Raw genomic sequence first — 21,747 nt, 5'->3', positions numbered from 1 at the left:
GAGCCAATTGTTAAGATATTATGTGGGGCCAGGCATGGTGGCGCACACCTGTAATCCAGCACTCGGGAGGCAGAGGCGGGAGGATCTCTATGAATTCCAGGACTGCCAGAACTACACAGACCCGGCATACAAAAATAAAAATGAAAAAGAAAGAAACAAAAAAGAAAAGAAATACAAAAATTATTTCTGTAGTTTATTTACTGGGGGAAAGGGCATGCGGGTGATCAAGTGGAGGTCAAAGGACAACTTGGGTAAGTCAGTTCTCTCACCAAGCTGGTTATGGGACTAGAACAGCTGTCGTCCTGCCTGGTGGCAAATGCCTTTACCCTCTGAGTCTTTTCCCCAGCCCTGTAGCCAGGTTAACCTGAAACTTCTTGTGTAACTCAGGGTGGCATTGACATTATGGCAGCCCTCCTAGGTCAGCCTCGCCAGTGTTGGGATGACCAGTAACGAGCCAGTTTAATATAAAACTTAAAACTGGCCTGGTTTTTTAAGAATGTTTATTTATTCACATATTTTATGTATATGAGTACTTTGTCTTCATGTACACAAGAAGAGGACATCAGATCACAGATGATTGTGAGCCACCATATGCTTGGTAGGAATTGAACTCAGGACCTCCGTGAAAGAAGCAGTTAGGTTCTCTTAACCACTGCACCATGTGCTGCTCTTTCAAAGGACCCTGGTTTAATTCCCAGCACCCAGGTGGCAGCTCACAACTGTCTGTAACTCCTGTTCCAGAGGATCTGACAGCCTCTCACACACAGACAGACATGCAAGCAAAATACCAATGCCTATAACAATTAAAAATACAAAACTGGCGCGTTAGGTAGGGCTGGCTGGTGGTGGCGCATGCCTTTAATTCCAGCCCTTGGGAGGCAGAGGTAGCAAGGTCTCTGTAAGTTCCAGGCTGGTCTACAAATGAGTTCCAGGCCAGCCAAGGCTCACAAGAAAACTCTCACTTGAGAGACAGAGGCAAGTGGATCGCTGTGAGTTCGAGGCCAACCTGGTCTACAAAGAGAGTCCAGGACAGTCAAGGCTACACAGAGAGATCCTGTCTTAAAAAACCAAACCAACCAACCAAACAAACAAAAAATCTGTCTCAAAAAACAAAACAAAACAAGAAAAAAAGAAAAAGAGAAGAAGAAAAAAAGCCTGGCCTGTTAGTATTATTTATTTTGTTTTTGTTTTTTGTTCTGTTTTGTTTTGGGTTGTTTTTTTTTTTTTTTTTTTTTTTTTTTTTTTTTTGGGTTGTTGTTTTTGTTTTTGTTTTTTTGAGACAAGGTTTCTCTGTATAGCCTTGGCTGTCCTGGACTTGCTTTGTAGACAAGATTGGCCTTGAACTCACATCGATTTGCCTGCCTCTGTCTCCCATACACCACCACTGCCCGGCTGCTAGTATTGTTTAAATTAATATAGTTAAGCCAGGAGTGATAGCGCACGCCTTTAATCCAGCACTGGGGAGGCAGAAGCAGGTGGATCGATGTGAGTTCGAGTTCGAGGACAGCCTGGTCTACAAAGTGACTCCAGGACAGCAAGGAATACACAAAGAAACCCTGTCTTGAAAGACAAATAAATAAATAAATAATATATTTAAGCTAAAATTTTAGTTGGAAATCCCCCCCCTCCCAAAAAGACAGAGTTTCTCTTGTAGTCCTGGCTGTCCTGGACTTGCTTTGTAGACCAGGCTGGCCTCGAACTCACAGAGATCTGCTTGCCTCTGCCTTCTGAATGCTGGGATTAAAGGCGTGCACCACTATGCCCAATTTAAAATCTTAATGTTTTAAATATTTCCATTTTATATTTTATTCCCCCTCACATTTAATGTTTTAAATTTTCTCTAATATATTAAATATTTCCATTTTAATATCTAGACTAATGTTGCCTTTTAAATCTTTTAAAAAATAATTTATTTAGCCAGGCGGTGGTGGTGCATGACTTTAATCCCAGCACTTTTGAGGCAGAGGCAAGTGTATTGCTGTGAGTTCAAGGCTAGCCTAGTCTACAAAGTGAGTCCAGGACAGTCAAGGCTACATAGAGAAACCCTGTCTCAAAAATAAATAAATAAATAAATAAATAAATAAACCACCCCCCCCAAGAAAAAAAAGATTTATTTATCTTTATTTCATGTGCACTGGTGTTTTGCCTGAGTCTATGTCCGTGGGAGGGTGTTGGATCCTCTGGAACTGGAGTTATAAACAGTTGAGAGCTGCCATGTGGGCGCTGGGAATTACTGAACCTGGTTTTTCTGGGAGAGCAGACAATTCTCTTAACCACTGAGCAATCTCTCTAGCACCTTACATTAAAATATATATATTATAATATAAAATATAAATATATATGTTTAACTTTATTTTTTTGTTTGTTGGGGTTTTGTTTTTTGGGTTTTTTGTTTTGGTGTGTATGTGTCTGTGTGTGTCTGTGTGGGTGCGCGTGCGCGCGCGTGCCTGGCCACATATGTATGGGTGCCAGTGGAGGCCAAATGAATCCTCTAGCACTGGCCTTTTAGGCAATTGTGTCAAAGGACTTGGATACAAGAAACTGAGCTAGGGCTGGAGAGGTGACTCAGCAGTTAAGATCACTGACTGCTCTTCCAGAGGTCCTGAGTTCAATTCCCAGCAACCACATGGTGGCTCACAACCATCTATAATGAGATCTGGTGCCCTCTTCTGGCATGCAGGTGTACATGCAGGTAGAGCACTCATCTACATAAAAATAAATAAAACTAAAAAAAAAGAAAAAAAAAGAAAAAAGAAAAAAACTGAACTCAAGTTCTCTAGAAGACAGGAGGTGCTCTTAACTTCTCAGCCATTTCTCAGCTCCTTGCATTCTGTCTTGTTTGTTTTTGTGGTTTTTGAGTCATACTGTATAGTGCTGGCTGGCCTGGGACTCACTGTGGATAGGCTGGCCTCCAATTCATAGTTCTGCCTGCCTTTGCCTTCTCAGTGCTGAAAATAAAGACCTGAGACCACCATGCCCCCAGTCTGCCTTCTGTCTTAAACATTTAAGATCTACTATATGGGATTTGCTAATGTGACTCAATTGATGGTAAGCCCAAAGCCCTCAGTTTTATCCCTTGCATTGCATAAGCTAACATACTGGTGTAAACCTATAATCTTGACCCTGGAGAGGTGGAGGCAAGAGATCAGAAGTTCAAGGAGACACGTCCCTTTAATCTAGCACTCAGGAGGCAGAGAATCTCTGAGCTCAAAGCCAGCCTGGTCTACAGAGCAAGTTCCAGGATAGCCAAGGCTACACAGAGAAACCCTGTCTCAAAAAACCGAGAGAGAGAGAGAGAGAGAGAGAGAGAGAGAGAGAGAGAGAGAGAGAGAGAGAGAGAGAGAGAAGAGAGAGAGAGAGAGAAAAGAGAAGAGAGAGAGAGAGAGAGAAAAGAGAGAAACACAGACAGACTTAAGGTTATCCTGTGCTATATAGCTCTGTATTTTCCACCTTTCCCCTTCCATTTTCCATGTACAGGGTCTCATGTAGCTCAGTTTAGGCTTGACTTCCCTTCTCTCTCACACGCCAGCATTACAGTGTGCTTACATCGGCAAGAGCTACTCTAGGGCTTTTTGGATTTTTGAGAGAGAGAGGCTTATGTATCTCAGATTGGTTTTAGGCTCTCTGTGTATGTGAGGCTGGTCTTAAACTTTGGGTCATCCTGCCTCTCCTTCCAACTGCCTGTTTTCAGTTTTTAAACACTTTGAATGCTTTTACGCCTTTAAATTTGGTTTCAAAAAATATTTGTGACTGTGTGTGTTTGTGGGGGACGTATGCCGAGTGTTCAGGTGTCTACTGAGGCCAGCAGAGACTGTCCAGTCCCCCTAGAACTGGAGTTACAGGCATTCGTGAGTTGCCTGATGTTGCTTGGAACCAAACTCAGTTCTGGAAAAAGCAGGAGCACTCGTAACCTCTGTTTCAAGCTTTATTGTGAACTGGGGGTTGAGTTAATTATCACCAGGAAACTTTCCCTAAAGTTGTGCTGTGCTGAAATATGCCTGAAATAAACTGCCCAGTGTCAGACTCTCGAAGTTTCAACCAACGCTGGCTGCTGAGTCCTATTGAACCAGACTTCCTGCTTGCCTCCCTGTAACAGATGGCTAGTCTGCCAGCCCTGGTGTTTACAGAGACCCTCACATGTCTGTGTGAGCCTGTGCGTGTTGGGATATATGTGGGTGCCCTCAGAGGCTAGCAGAGGGTGTCAGATCCCTGGAGGTGGAGTTTCAGAGTTACCAGCACCACAGACCAGGCATGATGCCCCCTACCTGTAATCCCAGCCCTCAGGCATTCTGCAATAGCTGTAGCTGTTCTTGTTTTTTGTTTTGTTGTTTTGTTTTTCGAGACAGGGTTTCTCTGTGTAGCCTTGCCTGTCCTGGACTCACTCTGTGAACCAGACTGGCCTGGAACCCACAAGGATCTTCCTGCCTCTGCCTTCTCCGAATACTGGCATTACAAATGTGCACCACTGTACCAGCCTCCACCACCACCTTAAAAATAATTAGTTTCAGCCAGGCGTGGTGGCGCACGCCTTTAATCCCAGCACTCGGGAGGCAGAGGCAGGCGGATCGCTGTGAGTTCGAGGCCAGCCTGGTCTACAAAGTGAGTCCAGGATGGCCAAGGCTACACAGAGAAACCCTGTCTCGAGAAACCAAAAAAAATAAAAATTAAAAAAAAAAATTAATTTCGGGCTGGAGAGATGGCTCAGAGGTTAAGAGCACTGACTGTTCTTCTAGAGGTTCTGAGTTCAATTCCCAGCAACCACATTGTGGCTCACAACCATCTATAATGTAATATGGTACCCTCTTCTGGTCTGCACATGTACATGCAAGCAGAGCACTGTATACATAATAAATAAATAAATAAATCTTTAAAAAAAAAAAAAGAAGCATTAAAAAATAATTAATTTCTTGTTTTGTGTGTCCACAAACCCCACTGCACATGTGGCAGTCAGGAGAGAGCTTGCGAGGTGAGGGTTCTACTTTCTCCCCTCTCTGAACTCAGGTCGTCCGACTTAGTGGCAAATGTCATAACCCTCTGAGCCATCTCTGGGACACTTATTCCCTAGGGTGACAATGTGGTAGGGATTTTTCTGCACTTTTATTTTCACGTAGTTAATAGTCTGCAGAAAAACTAAGGGGTGTAGGGCTCCTCAGACATCTGAGTTTGATCCCCAGAATCCACCTGGCAGAAGGAGAGAACTCCCTCAAGTTGTCCTCTGATGACTTGGTTCCAGGGAATCACATGACTCTGCCTCCTAGGGTGCCAGGCACACACACAGTGCACAAACGTAAATGAAAGCAAACCACTCACACACATTAAGATAAAGTTGTAAGATACTGAGAATTCGGTAGGTGTGTGCTTGTGTGTGCACGATAGGTGTCTGGGAGTCAACAAACGATGTTGTTGGGTCGGTACTTTCCTCCAAGGATGTGACTCAGGTTTCCAGACGTGCATGGCAAACGCACCTACCCACTGAGTCTCTCCTTGGACTGAGATTACTATTATTTATTCTTTTATTTTTTTTAAAAATAGTTTTATTTATTTATTATTATGTATACAGTGCTCTGCCTGCATGTACACCTGCAGGCCAGAAGAGGGCACCAGATCTCATTATAGATGGTTGTGAGCCACCATGTGGTTGCTGGGAACTCAGGACCTCTGGAGGAGCAGTCAGGGCTCCTAACCTCTGAGCCATCTCTCCAGCCCCTATTATTTGTTCTTTAAAGCAAGAATTTCTGAAGGGTTGGATGTAGGTCAGTGGTAGGACAGTTGCTTAGAATGTCCTACATCTAGCAGATGTGGGAATGTGCATGAGTGCAGTCCCTCTGGAGCTTCAGAAGAGGGTCGTGAATCCCTAGGCATGGCAGTGACAGGCCTCCTTAGTTGGGTGGTGGGCACTGAAGTGAGGTCCTCTGCGAGGGTACCAAGTACCCTTAACTGCTCAATCATCTCTTTAGCATCCTCAGGCTATTCTGGTCCTTTAGCGTCCATCTGTCGGGGATGGATCCCTGATGCCTTGGGAATGCTAAAGCCCTAGGTCAGTGGTTGTCAACCTTCCAAACGTGGCAACCCTTTAATACAAGTCCTTGCGTTGTGTCGTGAACTCCCCTACCATACAATTATTTCATTGGTGCTTCATAACTTCATACTTCATAATTTTGCTACTGTTATGGATAGCAATGTAAATGTCTAATGTGCAAGATCTCTGATATGCGGACCTCTGAAGGGGTTGCGACCCACAGGTTGAGAACAGTAGCCCTAGGCATGCAAGCCTTTTCTATGAGGTGGCATAAATAAAGTCCTGAGTGGAAGTGCACGCCTTTAATCCCAGCACTCAGAAGGCAGAAGCAGAATCTCGGTGAGTTTGAGGCCAGCCTGGTCTACATAGTGAGTTTCAGGGCAGCCAGTCTTTAAAAAATTGTTTGTTTGTTTGTTTGTTGAGACAGGGTTTCTCTGTGTAGCCTTGACTGTCCTGGACTCGCTTATGTAGACCAGGTTGGCCTTGAACTCACAGCAATCCACCTGCCTCTGCCTCCCAAGTGCAAAACATAAAGTGTTGCCGGGCATGATGGTGCAAGCCTTGAATCCCAGCACTCAGGAGGCAGAGGTAGGTGGATCGCTGTGAGTTTGAGGCTAGCGTGGGCTACAAAGCAAGTCCAGGACAGCCAAGGCTAACTAACACAAAGAGACTCTGTCTCAAAAAAAAAAAAAAAAAAAAAAAAAAAAAAAAAATGTTGCCGGGTGCGGTGGCACATGCCTGTAATCCCAGTACTCAAGGAGACAAAGGCAGGCAGATCTCTGTGAGTTCGAGGCCAGCCCGGTCTACAAAGTGAGTCTAGGACAGCTAAAGCTACACAGAGAAACCCTGTCTCAGAAAAATCAAAATAAATTAAAAATAAATAATCATAGTATTTGCAGAGAACCTACAGAAGTCATCTGTAGATGACAAAGAAGGTGGAAGGCCTAACGTGCCGGGTATTGTGTGCAAACACTTAATATTGTTGCCATAGCCTGATTATGTAGTCCTCAGACTGAGGTTGGTTGAATTCTTGAATTCACTATCTGTGCGTATAGAAGGGGGGTGCATACCCGCAAGGTTTTGTGGGACTCTGCCTGGGAAGTTTGGAAACAGCTGTGAAACTGTGGCTACAGTGAAGAAGGGTGGAATGGATGGGCAGACGATGAGCAGATGATGGGGTTCCCCGTGCAGAAAGGAAGCGGGAGCTTTGGAGGGGTGTGAGCAAAGAAAGGTCCTTTACCAGCATGAACTGCTCTCAGGCGCCTCCTGGCGGCCTTGAGGAGCAAAGGAGAACGTGGGAGGTTGGAGTGAGTGCGATTATCCCGACCCGAAGAGACTCTGCTAAGAACTGGACTAGCTGTGGCACGAGACAAGGGACAGAGATGGCACAGAGAGGGCCAAGACCGTCGCGATGTTTGGAGCTTCAGCCTCTGACAAGATAGAACTGGCGTTGGCTAGAGGAAAGCACAAAGCGGGGAACAGCCGGCTAGAGGCTGACGTCCACGGTATGATGACCACGCAGTCCCGGAAGTGGCCGCCAGATGGCGAGGGCGCCGCGGGAAAGACCCAGGCCGTAGCTTCTCACGCTCCTGCGGTCTGGCTTTGCGCCTCCTCACCTGGGTGTGAGATGCACGCCTCTGAGGTACCAGAGCTGGGTTGGACCCCCTCAGCCCCAGGCGCCTGGAGGACCCAAAGGCTGGGATACAATCTCACATCCTTTGTGTACTTCCCACCACTCTGTTCCCATCGCCTGTATCAGCATCTCAGGACTCTGCAAAAGTGTCACCTTCTCTGGAGGATCCTCCCCAACTGCCCTGGGATCAGATACACAGACCGTGACCCCTCTAAGACTCATTTCAATGTATTATGTTTTTTCTTTGAAACAAAATCACTCTTTAGCCCAGGCTGCCATTAAACTCCTGGTCCCCCTGCCTCAGCCTCTTATGTGCTGGCATGACAGTCATGGGAGTTGTGGCTTATACCTGTAGTCTCTGCACTCAGGAGACAAAGGTGGAGGAAACACAAGATTGTGGCCAGCCCTGTCACAACCTGCCCACTCAATAAGACAATAGTGACAGTCAGGTTAATTCATTGTTGTTTGGGTGCAGGGCGTTGAAGAGTTTCTGTTTATCATTCATAAAAGTCCCCTCCTCAGAACAGGAAGGAAACAGCATTGCGGGTTCATGAGACCCAGGAGCATCAACATGTGTTTTCAGGTACACCCTGTGAGGTAGAGACTGTTACCGATACCTATTACAGAAGAGAAAGAGGAAGCCAGGGTGGTTAATGACTTTACATGAGGGTGCACAGCCAAGAGACAGAGAGCAGAGAGTGAAACCCAAAAGACCCACTGAAGGCTATGACGTCACTAAGTGGATGAGTGGGAGGTCTGAGGATTCAAAAGACCCCTCAGCTACTGTGCCCTGGACCTGCCTTCCTTGATTCTCATGGTTTCCATGGAGCAGGCTTAGGCCCCCCTGGGTCTCCCAGCAGGCTGGGAGGAGCTGTGGGGTTGGACAGGTCAGCTTCCCTTCGTTCCCTGCTGGGAGCTCCCAGAACTACCTCTCAGGAGGGGACAGTGGTGAAAAGCAGACCCTCCGAGGGCCCAGCTTCACACTCCAGACAGCAGGGTCCATTGGGCAGGACCCTGAGCCCGCTCCGAGACAGCCAGCCAAACGACTGCACAGCTAAGCGATGCTCCGTGGCCAGTTGACCACGCTGCTGGGTCTGCTCAGTGGGGCCTGGCTGCCCACAGGCTCAGGAAGGCCCGGGGCCCCAGCCACTCCTGCTCAGTCCCGGGCTGCTACTAATCAGAGCTGGACTCTGGATCCTCCGGTGGCGGCCTCTGCCCTGGGTAGCTGGAAGGCCTTCCTGAGCCTGCAGAACAAACAGCAAGGGACAGGTGAGCTGCAAGGAGGGCAGAAAGTGGATACTGGCATGTCTTTGCCCTTGGCACCTCAGGAAGTGCTCCGGGAGACTTGTAAGGCTCTGCCCTTTGTTCAGGTGAGTCTGTGGTGATGGTGATGTCTGTGGTGGTGGTGGTGATGGTGGTGTCTGTGGTGATGGTGGTGTCTGTGGTGGTGCCTGTGGTGGTAGTGGTGTCTGTGGCTGTACGGGTGGTGGTTAGCAGTGGTAGTGGGCACTCTCAGCAATGTACAGAGCACAGGGTATGTGGTTAGGCAGATTTACATTCAAGTTTTCAGTCCTGAATCCCCCCTCTAAGTGCCTGTGAACTTCAGGTTTCTTACCAAATAGGGCAAAAGTTTCTCCTCTTTCACTGATGTGGTTGCCCTTCATCTTCATCTTGCAAGTCTACTTTCTTTTTCTCTTTTATTTTTTTAGGCATGGCCTCCTGTAGTCCAGGCTGGCCTCTACTAGCTAAAATGATCTTAAGGCTTATGTAGCCCAGGCTGAAACTAGGTAGCTAAAAATCTCAAGCGTCCACTTCTGACTTCACCTCACACATGCTGGGTGGGAGACAACCTCTGCCAACTGAGACGTCTCTCCAGCTGCTGGGCAGCCAGGAAGAGGCAGGTCCCTTGTCCCTTCTGCTGTGGCCCTCACCTTCCTCTAAGCAAAAGTTCAGCTTCTCAGAGCCCACAGGAGTCCAGGCTCTCAGAGCCCACAGGAGTCCAGGCTCTCAGAGCCCACAAGAGTCCAGGCTCTCAGAGCCCACAAGAGTCCAGGCTCTCAGAGCCCACAGGAGTCTGTGTTCTTTCACCTCCCCGATTTGGGCTCCTCTCACTCTGCTCACTTTACTGCTGACACACGACACACTTTTTTGTGTGCGGTGTGTGTGTGTTTAGACAGAATTTCACCATGTAGCCTGGCTTTGTACTGGACCGTGTAGCACGGGCTGCCCTCTAACTCTGGGATCATAGGTATGAGGCGCCACACCCGTCTTGGAGCAGATTATTATTGTTGTTTTAGCCCGAGTTTTCTGTAGCTTGGCGCTGGATTTAAACTTCTGATCTTCCCGACTCTACCTCTTGAATGCTGAGATTACAGGTATACCACCAGCCCAATTATGCCATGTCAGAGGTGGAACCTAGGACCCTCAAGTATTCTAGACAAGTGCTCCATCTACTGGGCCTTGTCCCCATTCCAGGGCAGAGGCTATCTGATTTTTTTTTTTTCTCCCAATAGTCCTGTCCCCAAGTCCTACAACAGTGCCAGGCATATAGTGTGCATTCAGTGTTTGTTGACTGACTGACTGACTGACTAGTAGCACATATAGGGCAGCTTGAACAAGAAACAATTTCATATGTGCAATCAGTTGGTGTTTGAAAAGGGCTCCGGAGAAGAAGGGCTCCGGGAATTCTTATTCTGTGTGGAGTTCAAACCCTGGTTTGTTGTTGGTGTCTGTAGCTTGCCTTCTAAGCCTTTCCTCACTTCCTATAGGGAATAATCGCAGGTTCACGTAGACTGCCTCTAGCCATGTTCAGTAGGGCACCACTTCCCCTGCCCCTATCCAACCTTGTTTGGACCCAAATATTTTTATTAATTATTAGTATTTTTTCCTTTTCAAGATAGGTCTCACCAAATAATCCAGGCTCCCCTGTGATCCCCTGCTTCTGAGTCCCGGGGTTACACACATCACTGTGCCCACTCCCCACTCTGTTTCTGCTGCCTACCAACCAATGGCTGCCCCCAGCAGAATGAAACTCTGGCTTCGAGTCTAGCTCGCTGCACCTGACCCAGATGGCACAGACACTGTAGGCTGGCAGCCTCTTCTGCAGCTGTGTAGTCTCAGGCAGCTCCCAGCCTCAGTCTCCTCATTTGGAAATAGGGAAACCTTCAGAGGGAAGGCAGATCATCCAGTCTGGGCTTAGCAGGGGCCAGCATGGATGGGGTTGATGCTTTTCCTCTTCCTCTTCTTCTTCTTCTTCTTCTTTTCCTTCTTCTTCTTCTTCTTCTTCTTCTTTTCTTCTTCTTCTTCTTCTTCTTCTTCTCTTCTTCTTCTTCTTTCTCTTCTTTTCCTTCTTCGTCTTCTTCTTCTTCTTCTTTCTTCTTCTCGTCTTTCTTCTTCTTCTCTTCTTCTTCTTTCTCTCTTCTTCTTTCTTCTTCTTCTCTTCTTCTTCTTCGTTTCTTCTCTTTCTTCTTTCGTTTCTCTTTCTTCTTCTTCTCCTTCTTCTCTTCTTTCTTTCTTCTTCTTCTTTCTTCTTCTTCTTCTCTTTCTTTCTTCTTCTTCTTCTTCTTTTCTTCTTCTTCTTCTTCTTCTTCTTCTTCTTCTTCTCTTCTTCTTCTCTTCTTCTTCTTCTTCTTCTTCTTCTTCTTCTTCTTCTTCTTCTTCTTCTTCTTCTTCTTCTTCTTCTTCTTCTTCTTCTTCTTCTTCTTCTTCTTCTTCTTCTTGTCCTGGGAGTGGAACCCAGGGCCTTGGGCATATACAGTGGAACACTTGGGGGGCTGAGCAAAAGTATAAAGAGTTCAAAGTCAACCTCTGCTAAATAGTGAGTCTGAGGCCTACCTGGGCTGCATGAGGCCTATCTCAAGAAGAAACAAACAATTTAAAGGTTTCACATAGCTTTTCTTTTTCTTTTCTTTTTCTGGGCATGATGATTTCTCTGGGAGGCCCAGGCCAGCCTGGTCTACACAGTAGGTTCTAGCTAGTTAGGGCTACATAGTAACACCCTGCCTCAAAGGAAAAAAAAAAGTAATTACATTTGGTTTTAATTTATTTTAATTTTATGTGTATTGGTGTTTTGTCTACATGTATGTCTGCATGAAGGTATTGGACCTGGAGTTACAGACAGTTGTGAGCAGCCATGTGGGTGCTAGGAATCAAGTCTGGGTCCTCTGTTAACCTGAGAGCCATCTCTCTAGTCCCTATAATTAATTTTTTTTTTTTTTTTGAGACAGGGTTTCACTGCAGAGCCCTGGCTATCCTCAAACTAGCTCTACAGACCAGGCTGGCCTTGACCCCAGAGATCCACCTGCCTTTGCCTCCCAAGTCCCGAGATTAAAGGTGTGCATCACACAAATCCTACACTTATTTGTGTGTGTGTGTGTGAGAGAGAGTGTTTGCATGCGCACGTGCTCCTGTTCCATGGGTGTTCCATGGCCCAAGTGTGGAGGGCAGAGGACAACTTGTGGGAGTTGGTTCCCTTCGCTGTGTGGGTCACAGGAATTGAATTTATGTTGTCAGACTTGGTATTGAGTACCATTGCCCTCTGAACTATCTTGCTGACCCTTATGTGGTGTGTGTGTGTGTGTGTATGTGTACACGCACACGGATTTCAGAGGGTGGAGAAATGGCTCAGCAGGTCAAGGCACTTGTCAGCAAACCTGACAGTCTGAGTTTGATTCCTGGGCCCCACATGGTGAAAGGAGAGAACTGATTGCCACAAGTTGTTCTTTCCATGTGGGCAGCGTGGCACATGAGCAATGCCACGCCCAACAAAAGTAATTGTAAACAATAAAAAAAAAAGGATAGGGTTTCACACTATAGCCAAGGTTGGCCAACTGACTGCGTAGCCAAAGTTGGTCTCAAACTCATGGCAATCCTCCTGCTTCAGCCTCCTGAGTGCTTGGATTACAGGCACCATATCCAGCTTGATTTTAAAAACTTAAAATATTTTTTGAGACAGGGTTTCTCTTGTAGTCCTGGCTGTCTTGGACTAGCTCTATAAACCAAGCTGGCTGGAACTCACAGAGATCTACCTGCCTCTGCCTTCCAAGTGCTGGGATCAAAGGCATGCACCACCACGCCCAGCTGTGAAAAATGTAAACATTAAAAAAATATATATATAGAACGCTTCACAAATTTGCGTGTCATCCTTGCGCAGGGGCCATGCTAATCTTCTCTGTAACGTTCCAGTTTTAGTATATGTGCTGCCGAAGCGAGCATGGAAAATTAAAAATTTAATGTGTATGTTTTGCCTACTATATGTTTACCCGGTGTGTGCCTAATGCCTGTAGATCCCCCAGAGCTGCAGTTATGGACCGTTGTGAGCCACCATGTGGGAAGAGAGTCCAGGTCCCCTGAAAAAGCAAACAGTCCCTGCTGAGCCATCTCTAGCCTCTCAACCCCCACTTGATTTTTTTGTTTTTTTGTGGTGCTGGGAATGGAGCCTGAGCCTCGGCAATGGTAGGCAGGTGCTCTGCTCCTGAGCTATACACCCCCACCTCTGTTTTTCCATTTATCTTAACACAGGGTCTTAGTAAGTTTCCTACATGGGCCTCGATCTTGAAATCCCCTGTCCTGGCCTCTGGGGTGGCCCTGATGTACACATCTGCAACATCAGGCCCAGCTATGAGGTTTAATTTGGATGATTTTTGTATGAGTGTGTGTGTAGGTACACATGTGTGTCAAGGCCAGAGGTTGATGTTCTGCATCCTCAATAACTCTGTTCCTTTAAATTAAAAAAAAAAAAAAAAAAAAAAAAAAAAAAAAAAAAAAAAAAGCGCCAGGCATGGTGCCCCACGCCTTTAATCCCAGCACTCAGGAGGCAGAGGCAAGAGGATCACTGTGAGTTTGAGGCCATCCTGGTCTACATAGTGAGTCCAGGACAGCCAGGGCTACACACAGAGAAGCCCTGTGTCAGAAACAAAACAAGACAAAAAACAAACAAACAAAACCAAAACAAAAAACAAACAAACAAACAAACAAAGACAAAAAACAAACCAAAAACCAAAAACAAACCAAAAACAAAAAAAAGAAAAGAAAGAAAAAGGTAGTGAGTGCTAACTACTGGGCCACTTCTGCTCCCTCATGCCTTGTTAAGAACTCTCACTGAACCATGAGCTCATCAACTCAGCCAGGCTGGCTTGCCCGGTAAGCCCAAGGGTCTTCCTGTTGTCACCCTCCCAGTGTTGGGATCACAGGCGAGCATCCCATTTTATGAGAGTGCTGGGGGATCTGAACTCGGGTCTTCACGCTTGCACCACGTTGTTCTATTGACTCTCCCCAGCCTTGGATTTGGAAATTAAAAAAAAAAATTTTTTTTAATTACTTTTATTGTATGTGCATTAGTGTTTTGCCTGCATGTATGCCTGTGTGAGAGTGTCAGATCTCGGAGTTACAGACAGTTGTGGGCTGCCATATGGGTGCTGGGTATTGAACCCGGGTCCTCTGGAAGAACAGTCAGTGCTCTTAACTGTTGAGCCATCTCTCCAGTCCCCGATTTTTTATCCAAGAAAAAGGCCTGGAAAAAGTTGAATAACTTGCCGCAGGCGACACAGGCAAGAGGATGATTCGGGATTGAAAGCCAGGCCATATCTGCCTTCCGAACCCACACCTTCCCTCTACTCCCGGACTCCAGTGTTGACTGTCCTCCGTCTCTCCTTGCAGGTGCTCTCCAGGCCTGGGTGCACAGCTGGCCGAGTCCTCAATCATCTCTGTTTCGGCCACTGTCCTTCCTTCTACATTCCCAGCTCGGGTCCCACCCCTGTAGTCCTCTGCAACAGCTGTGTGCCCGCTCGAAAGCGCTGGACGTCGGTAGTGCTGTGGTGTGCAGCTGGCCAGTCATCCTCCCCTAGGAGGGTGAGGATTTCCACCGTGCTGGTCCAGAAGTGTCAGTGTCGCCCGAAGCTGTGAGCTGAGCATCCTGGAGGAACGCGCAGGACACGAACCCTGGGAAGAAGCAGGAGACGCAGTAGAAAGACGTGACCTGAATAACGTACATCAGGTCAAGAGAACAGGATTGGAAGGACAGATGGACAGATCTAGAACGTCCTCATCTCGTTCCCAGAACACTAGACATGGTCTCCCAATCATGGGTTTAGACCACATTGGTTTAGTCATAGCATGTGGGGCTAAGGTGTAACTCAGCGGGAGAGGGCTTGCCTAGCATGCATGAAGCCCTGGGTTACATTCTTACAGGATATGTGGAGGGGAAAAAAGGTGAAAATTAGCTATAGTGTGTGATTCGCAGGGCCCTGTGTGGGAGGGGACATTTATTCCATAAACACAAACTCACATCTCCTCAGGGATCAGTCCTCAGCAGTCCTACAAAGGTAGAATTTCACCCCGGGTCATGTTGCAGATGAGGAAACCGAAGCCATGGAAGCACTGTCACTTTTCGGGGGGCGGGGGGGGGGGGAGGAGGACGGTGTTCGAGACACAGGCCTTGCGCACGCGCAGCACAACTCCCCCCCGCTAAGCCCCGCCCCCAGCCTGAGGTTCTGCTCTTAGCCACTAGGCGGCACCGTGTCTCTTTGTCCGAGCCAGGCACTCCCAACTGCTAAGATGACAGCACCACCCAACCCCGGACACTCAACGAAGATGACCCCGTTCTAGGGACATCAGAATAACAGCAGTAGTAGCAGCAGCAGCAGCAACAACAACAACAAAAAAACTATAGCAGGCAAGCGGGAAACAGCTGCTGGGAAAACCTGGCCCTAACCAGAGGCGACCCGTGTGTGTGCGCTCAGCTGCCTCTCTCATTGACAGTAGCTGGGGTTTCCCTTATTGCCCCATCCTGAATCCCCAGCATGGCATTCCACGGGAATCATAAAGGTTGGCTAAGTCCAGCTGTGCGTGCGTCTCTCTGACTAGGGTTTCCAGAGTAAGGGGCTCCCTTTTCAGCTGGGGGGCAGGGTGTGCGGCAGCCAGGCGGCCTAGCTCTGGGCGGCTGGAACCAGGGCTCTGGCAGATGGGCCCGTCTGGCAGAGACTCAGAGACATGTGGCAGCGTCGCCTCCAAATGCCCCCCTCCCAGTGCAGGGTGGAGGGAGCTGGTCAAGCGCCCCCCCCCACCATCCCCAGCTCTCTTCCTGCTTCAGGAAGGAAGGCTCCAGGTGAGGGAACAGGAGGGCCCCCCACAAGGAAACAGATGGGACAAGCACTGCGTGGGAGCTACGACCCCTGACCTCACAGGCCTAAACAGTGGGGTGGGAACCTGCCTTGCTGCCAGCTCCCAAGAGCGTCCTAGAGGGAGGGTCATGGAGCCCTGGGGGGGGGCGCTCTCCTGCCTGTCCCTAGAGCTTGGTGGCAAACCTCATGCAGTGTCTGATCTGGCAGCTCAACCCAGGCACCCCTTTTCTGGCGGGCACGAGATGCCTGCATCCCTCCACCTCAGCTGTGCCCACCTCCTGCCAGCCTGGAGAGCCAGCTGGGAACCTTGGTGCCAGGGGGAGCAGAGTCACTGTGCCCTCCCAGGCAGTGCCAGTCGGCCCCCGCTGCTGCCCCCCAGTCCCAGTAATGGGTGGGTAATGAGTGCTGGGGGAGCAGGGGGGAGGGGCGGGGAGGCAGGTGCCACAGGCTCTGGCACCGGGGGCCGCTAATCAGGTTTGCCAACGCCATCTGTCATCCTGTGAGCATCTGGGGCTCAAGGTGACCCTGTCACCCTCAGTTACAATTATGAGTTTGGCATCTGTATTAAAGCCTGCCAGCCGGCCAGGCAGGGGAGGGCTGGGGTGGGTAAGGGGTGCACGGTGAGCCCCATCCCTGGGGTCTGGTTCCCAGGGGCTGTGTAGCTGCCAAGGCATGAGGCTTCTCTGTAAGAGGGTGTGTGTGTGTGTGTGTGTGTGTGTGTGTGTGTGTATGCGCATGCTCACACAATTTAAGTATACACCACATTCATCCCAGCCTCTGCTGTTCTGTGTGTCTGAGGGTTTGGTAGGAGGGAGGAAGGGAACGGCTGTGACTGTAAGGGTACCCAGGTAAGCATGTTTGCGGGGATGCTGAGGAATGGCGGAGACATCACCTGCCTTTGGGTGATGGTGTGTTAGGGTGTGAGTGCGGATGTGCACAGAGGGCATTAGTGCTGGGCATAGTTACAGACTCTATGTATGGTGTGGATATGAATCTACAGTGTGTGTGTGTGTGTGTGTGTGTGTGTGTGTGTGTGTGTAGGAGCAGCAGCAGCAGCTGTGGAGGCTGTGGAATTCACCCCAGATTCTCTCCTGCCCCTTCAGTCTGCTCTGTGCCTGCTATCACCAGTCCAGGTATAATCGAGAAAGTTCTGACCATGACCCAGGGCTCACGGATACTGAGGGCCTGTGTTTGGTTTCTCTCTTCTTTGAGCTGTATTCTCAGTTCAAGGTTCCGGTTCTGAGCACTGGGATCTAGACTTCTGGATTCAGGATGCTGCGTTCTTGGATCTGGATTTCTACACCGGAAGGGTTTTTTGGAGTCTAGCATCTATCCTTTCTGGTGCTGGAGACAGAACCGGCACATACTAGATATAGCTCTCTTGCCCCAGCCCTGTCCCCACAATCTCTCACTAGGGGGTTCTAAGCAGGTCCCCTATTGCTCAGCCTGACCCTGACCCCCAGAACCTAGGCTGTGATTATGAACCCTAGGCCATGGATTACAGAGGCTGAGGTCTGGGTCTGGGTCTCTGTGTGCTCATCCTGGACCAGTCTCTCAGCCTGGGGACTCTATAATTAAGCCTTCAATAAACGACCCCTAAAGATTGGTGTACATACATCATTTGACCACCAGGGGCCGCCCTTGGTCTAGATTTAGCCTGGACTGACCTAGCTCTGGGGCCATGACCCAACCTTTTCTTTCTTTCTTTTTTTTTTTTTTAAGTGACCTAACTTTTTGAGGGAGACTCAGAGTAACATTCTTATTCTTTCCTTTCACCCCAAATCTTATCTGAGGACTGATGTCTTTCAGCTCTCACAATATAAATCTGGAGAGTGGGCCCACTGCCTCCCAAACTCCTACAAATGAGAGTCTTGGACAGATAGGGTATAAGATGTTGAGGAGCATCTGAGAGGAGGATGGGTGACCTCTTGAGACAACAGTCCCTGTAACTTGTGAAGGTGGCTTTTTGCTTTTGTTTTGTTTTGAGATAGTCTCTTCTATGTAGTCCTGGCTAGCCTTGAACTCAGAGAGGTCTGTGTGTTTCTGCCTTCAGAGTGATGGGATTAAAGGTATGCACCACCATGCCTTGGCTACAAGGTGTGTGATTTTATCTGGATAACTGGATGATGCTCTGATGCGGATACAGGATTTTCTGTCCTATGTTTCTATGATTGTATCAAGTGGCTGCCATGGGTGTGCCTGTGAGCACTGTAAGGACTATAATGTGTGTCCCTGGGGGGGGGGGGGGGATGATGTTCTGGAGTGTCAGAAGAAAGGCTCTGTCTCTGTGTGATGCCTTATTAGCAGGACAAAGAGGACATTCCGGGAGGTTCAAGTTGAGCCAGTGGAGAGGGGGCAGGACAGTGGGGCCCGAGACACTTGGAGCTGGGATTGGAATCGAATCTCTAAGCCTCTCTTGGGAGAGTCCCTGTGGTGTCTGGACACATCTGGCCCTGCATCTGCCAACCCATGAGTAGACGCAGCAGTCTCCCTGAACCTGGCTTCCTCTAACTTGGGGTCCCATCTCTGCCTCATCCTGTTGCCAGATACCTTCCCACCCCACCCCACCCCACCCCACCCCACCCCACCCACCCCAGGAGTTTTGGTTTTTTCCTGCTCAAACCAGTTCTCCTTTATCTCCCTCACTGGCTCTGCCTCTGCTTGGTCTTCTGTCAGTCCTCCCGGAAGCCTCTCTCATCTCTCTATCGCTTTCTCTTGGATTCTAAACATTGCTTTTCTCCACCCATGTCTCTCTGGCCCCCACCTGCCCCCTTCTCTAGTATACGTGTGTGTGTGTGTGTGTGCATGTGTGTGCGTGTGCACGTGTGTGTGTTTGTGTGTGTGTGTGTGTGTGTGCATGCAACATGTGTGTGGAGGCCAAAGGTTGACCTCAACTGTATTCCTCAATTGTTTCCTTTTTCTTTTTCTTTTTTCCTTCGAGACAGGGTTACTCTGTGTAGACTTGGCTGTCCTGGACTAGCATTGTAGACCAGGCTGGCCTCAAACTCACAGTGATTCTCCTGCCTCTGCCTCTTGAGTGCTGGCATTAAAGGTGTGCACCACCACTGCCAGGCTTTTTTTTTTTTGGTTGTTTTTTAAAATTATTTATTTATTTGTTGGTTTTTTGACACAGGATTTCTTTATGTAGCCTTGGCTGTCCTCGAACTTACAGCGATCCGCCTGCCTCTGCCTCCCCGGAGTGCTAGGATTGCCCGGCAGCGCCATTTCTTTCCTTTTTAGACTAGGTGTAGCTTTGTAACCTTCTCTGGCCTGAGATTCGCTATGTTGACCAGGTTGGTCTGGAATTCACAAAGCTCTGCCTGCCAGCTTTCCACCTTAATCTTTTGAGACAGGCTCTTTAGCTGAACCTGGAAGGCTGGCAGGCCAGCAACCCCTAGAATCCACCTGCCTCTGCCTCCCGAGTGTTAGGACCACAGGCCTGTGCTCTCATGACTGCCTGCTTTTACATGTGGGTGCTAGGGAGCCAGCTAAACTCAGGTCCTCCCTCAGGCTTTCACTCTGTCAGCTGAGCCACCACCGGTGCAGTTACTCTTCCCGCCTCCTCGACCCCTCCCTGCTTTTTTTTTTTTTTTTTTTTTTTCCCTTCTCGAAACAGGGTTTCTCTGTGTAGCCCTGGCTGTCCTGAACTCACTTTGTAGACCAGGCTGGCCTCGAACTCACAGTGATCCACTTGCCTCTGCCTCCCGAGTGCTGGGATTAAAGGCGTGCGCCACCACGCCCGGCTCCCCTCCCTGCTTTTTAAAAGAGTTTCCATACGTAACTAACACTGGCCTCAAACTCACGAGCCCCTGTAGGATTTACTCGTGTGTGTCACCCTGTTGGTCTGCCCCAACCCCCTTTCCCTTTCTTATAAGACCTCCACTCTGCCTTCTCTTGTCCGTGCCTCCCTAGCCCTAAATCTTGTTGATCTCTGTCTACCTCTTTCTATCTTCATCTCCACATTTTCTCCCTTTATCAGTGTCTCTCCATATTCGTTCCACTCCATCTCTGCTGTGTTTCTTTCTCTCCATCTAGGGCAGCCCGGGTGGGTCCGGGTGGGTCCGGGACAGCCCAGCCAGGGCGCCGCGATGAACAATGCGGCATTCAGGAGGCCGGCCGGTGCCATGGTAACGCGACCGCCCCGCCCTCCCCGCGCGCGGGCCGCGCGTGCCAAGAGGGTGCCATGGTTACATCAGGCGCGTGCCCACCCCCGCGCGCCGCCGCGGCCCCGCACAGATCTTGCAGGTCTGGGCCAGAAGGGGGCGCCCGGTCTTAGCCGCTGCCTGGAGTCAGGAGGGACTGCCATCTTCAAAAAGTCCCATCAGTCCTCTCAAGGGCCTTGGTTTTCCCATCTGTAAAGTTCAGGATGGGGGAGGGAGGAAGGGAGGGAGGGAGAGAGAGAGAGAGAGAGAGAGAGAGAGAGAGAGAGAGAGAGAGAGAGAGAGAGAGAGAGAGAGAGAGAGAGAGAGAGAGAATAGGGCTTTGGGGGATAGTTTATGTTTGTGCTTTTGTATTTGATAGTTGGTGGGACTATGTGTGTGTGTGGAAGTGTATGCCCCAGTGCTTGGATATTTGTGTTTTTTATAAGCTGATGGCCCACGCCTTTAATCCCAGCACTTGGGAGGCAGAGGCAGGTGGATCTCTGTGAATTTGAGGTTAGCTTGGTCTACAAATCGAGTCCAGGACAGTCAAGGCTACACAAAGAACCCTGTCTCAAAAACAACAACGAAAAATCAAGAAGCTGTTGGGGAGGACACTTGGTAGAAGGAGAACCTCCTCCACAAGTTGCCCTCTGATCTCCACAGGCTCGTTACCACAAACAGATGCCTACTTACATGCGTACAGAGAAATAATAAATAAACGTAATAAAATATAAAACGCTGACTAGGAATGGCTAGGGTACCGTGCTTGTGTGCTTGAGGCCTTGGGTTCCGTCTCAGCACTGCACACGACAAGCTGTTGTTATTTATGAGTTTGGGAATGTGTGTGTGTGTGTGTGTGTGTGTGTGTGTGTGCGCGCGCGCGCTCGCGCTCATCTGCCTGTGATGGTGTGTTTGCAGTCATCTGATTGGGTACCCACGTGGCAAGGCCGTGTATGTGGTAGGTGTCTGTAGTGGGGAGTGCCACTGTGTGTGAGTTCACGTTGCCTATTGCTGTGCTTGGTGTGTACTGATGAATGGCTGTGTGTTAAATCCAGTGTGACTCGGAGTTTGTGTGTCTGGGATCCATGTTCTCAAACTCTTATCTCAAATATACTTACGGGTAGAAATGGGTGTGGGTTCCAAGGACTAGAGAGTTCTGGCAGAGGCCCCTCACCTGAGGGCCTACTGGCACAGAAGGGGGTGCCCAGCTGCCTGGGACCTTGGACTCCCTATAGGTTCAGGAGAGCCCCAGCTGATGAATATTCATGAGGTGGGGGGGGCTGGCACCTACTGACAACAGCTGCGCTTCCATTAGTTGCTTCCTACTCTGCTTGCTTCCAGTAGGAGAGAGAGAGGGGATTTCAGCCTCAGTCTGTCCCTTTCTCTAAGACTCAGGTCTGGGGAATCCTGAGGACAATCGAGGCGCTGTGTCAGCATGTCAGCAACACACCCAACAGCTTGTTGGGATGGCTAAAGGAGCTGTCTAAATGTTGTGATGGGGCCTCTGAGGCGGGCGATTGTTGTATAACAGGATGTCCGTGTGGCTGTGGTGTGCCCTCACCCTGCCTCACTGTAGCTGTCTGGACTGTGGGTATGGTGGGACAGTGTGAGGGAAAGGAGTAGCTGCCACTTCCAATAGGGCTGGGTAGTGCGGCCTGTAACTAGCCGGCTGCAAGGCTGTCTTGTGCCATCTGGGCCACCTTGATCTGAGGACAGCTGTGTGCCCCGCCCTGAGAGTGCAGATATTGGACCCGCTCCCTTTGACTATGACTGATCAGGGCAGTGACTCTGTGTAGCCACATGGCCAGGACAGCTGCCTGGGACATGCAGACT

General features: G+C 49.1%; 1 protein-coding gene and 1 non-coding gene across 2 annotated transcripts; one reads left to right on the top strand and one right to left on the bottom strand.

Annotated features, from left to right (window-relative positions):
- The first annotated feature begins 8,713 nt into the window (after positions 1-8,713).
- Positions 8,714-14,555, top strand: Dand5 (DAN domain BMP antagonist family member 5). Its single transcript, XM_051168713.1, has 2 exons — positions 8,714-9,022; positions 14,310-14,555. Exons 1-2 carry the CDS (start codon positions 8,714-8,716, stop codon positions 14,553-14,555), a joined length of 555 nt encoding a protein of 184 aa, XP_051024670.1.
- Positions 12,760-12,866, bottom strand: LOC127209698 (U6 spliceosomal RNA). The gene has a single exon (XR_007833210.1). It is a non-coding gene; the product is annotated as a U6 spliceosomal RNA (small nuclear RNA).
- Positions 14,556-21,747: the final 7,192 nt, after the last annotated feature.

Source organism: Acomys russatus, chromosome 26, assembly GCF_903995435.1.
Source record: "Acomys russatus chromosome 26, mAcoRus1.1, whole genome shotgun sequence".
Lineage (NCBI taxonomy): Eukaryota > Metazoa > Chordata > Mammalia > Rodentia > Muridae > Acomys > Acomys russatus.
Note: the sequence above shows the minus strand (reverse complement) of the source record. Positions and strands in the feature narration are given on the sequence as shown.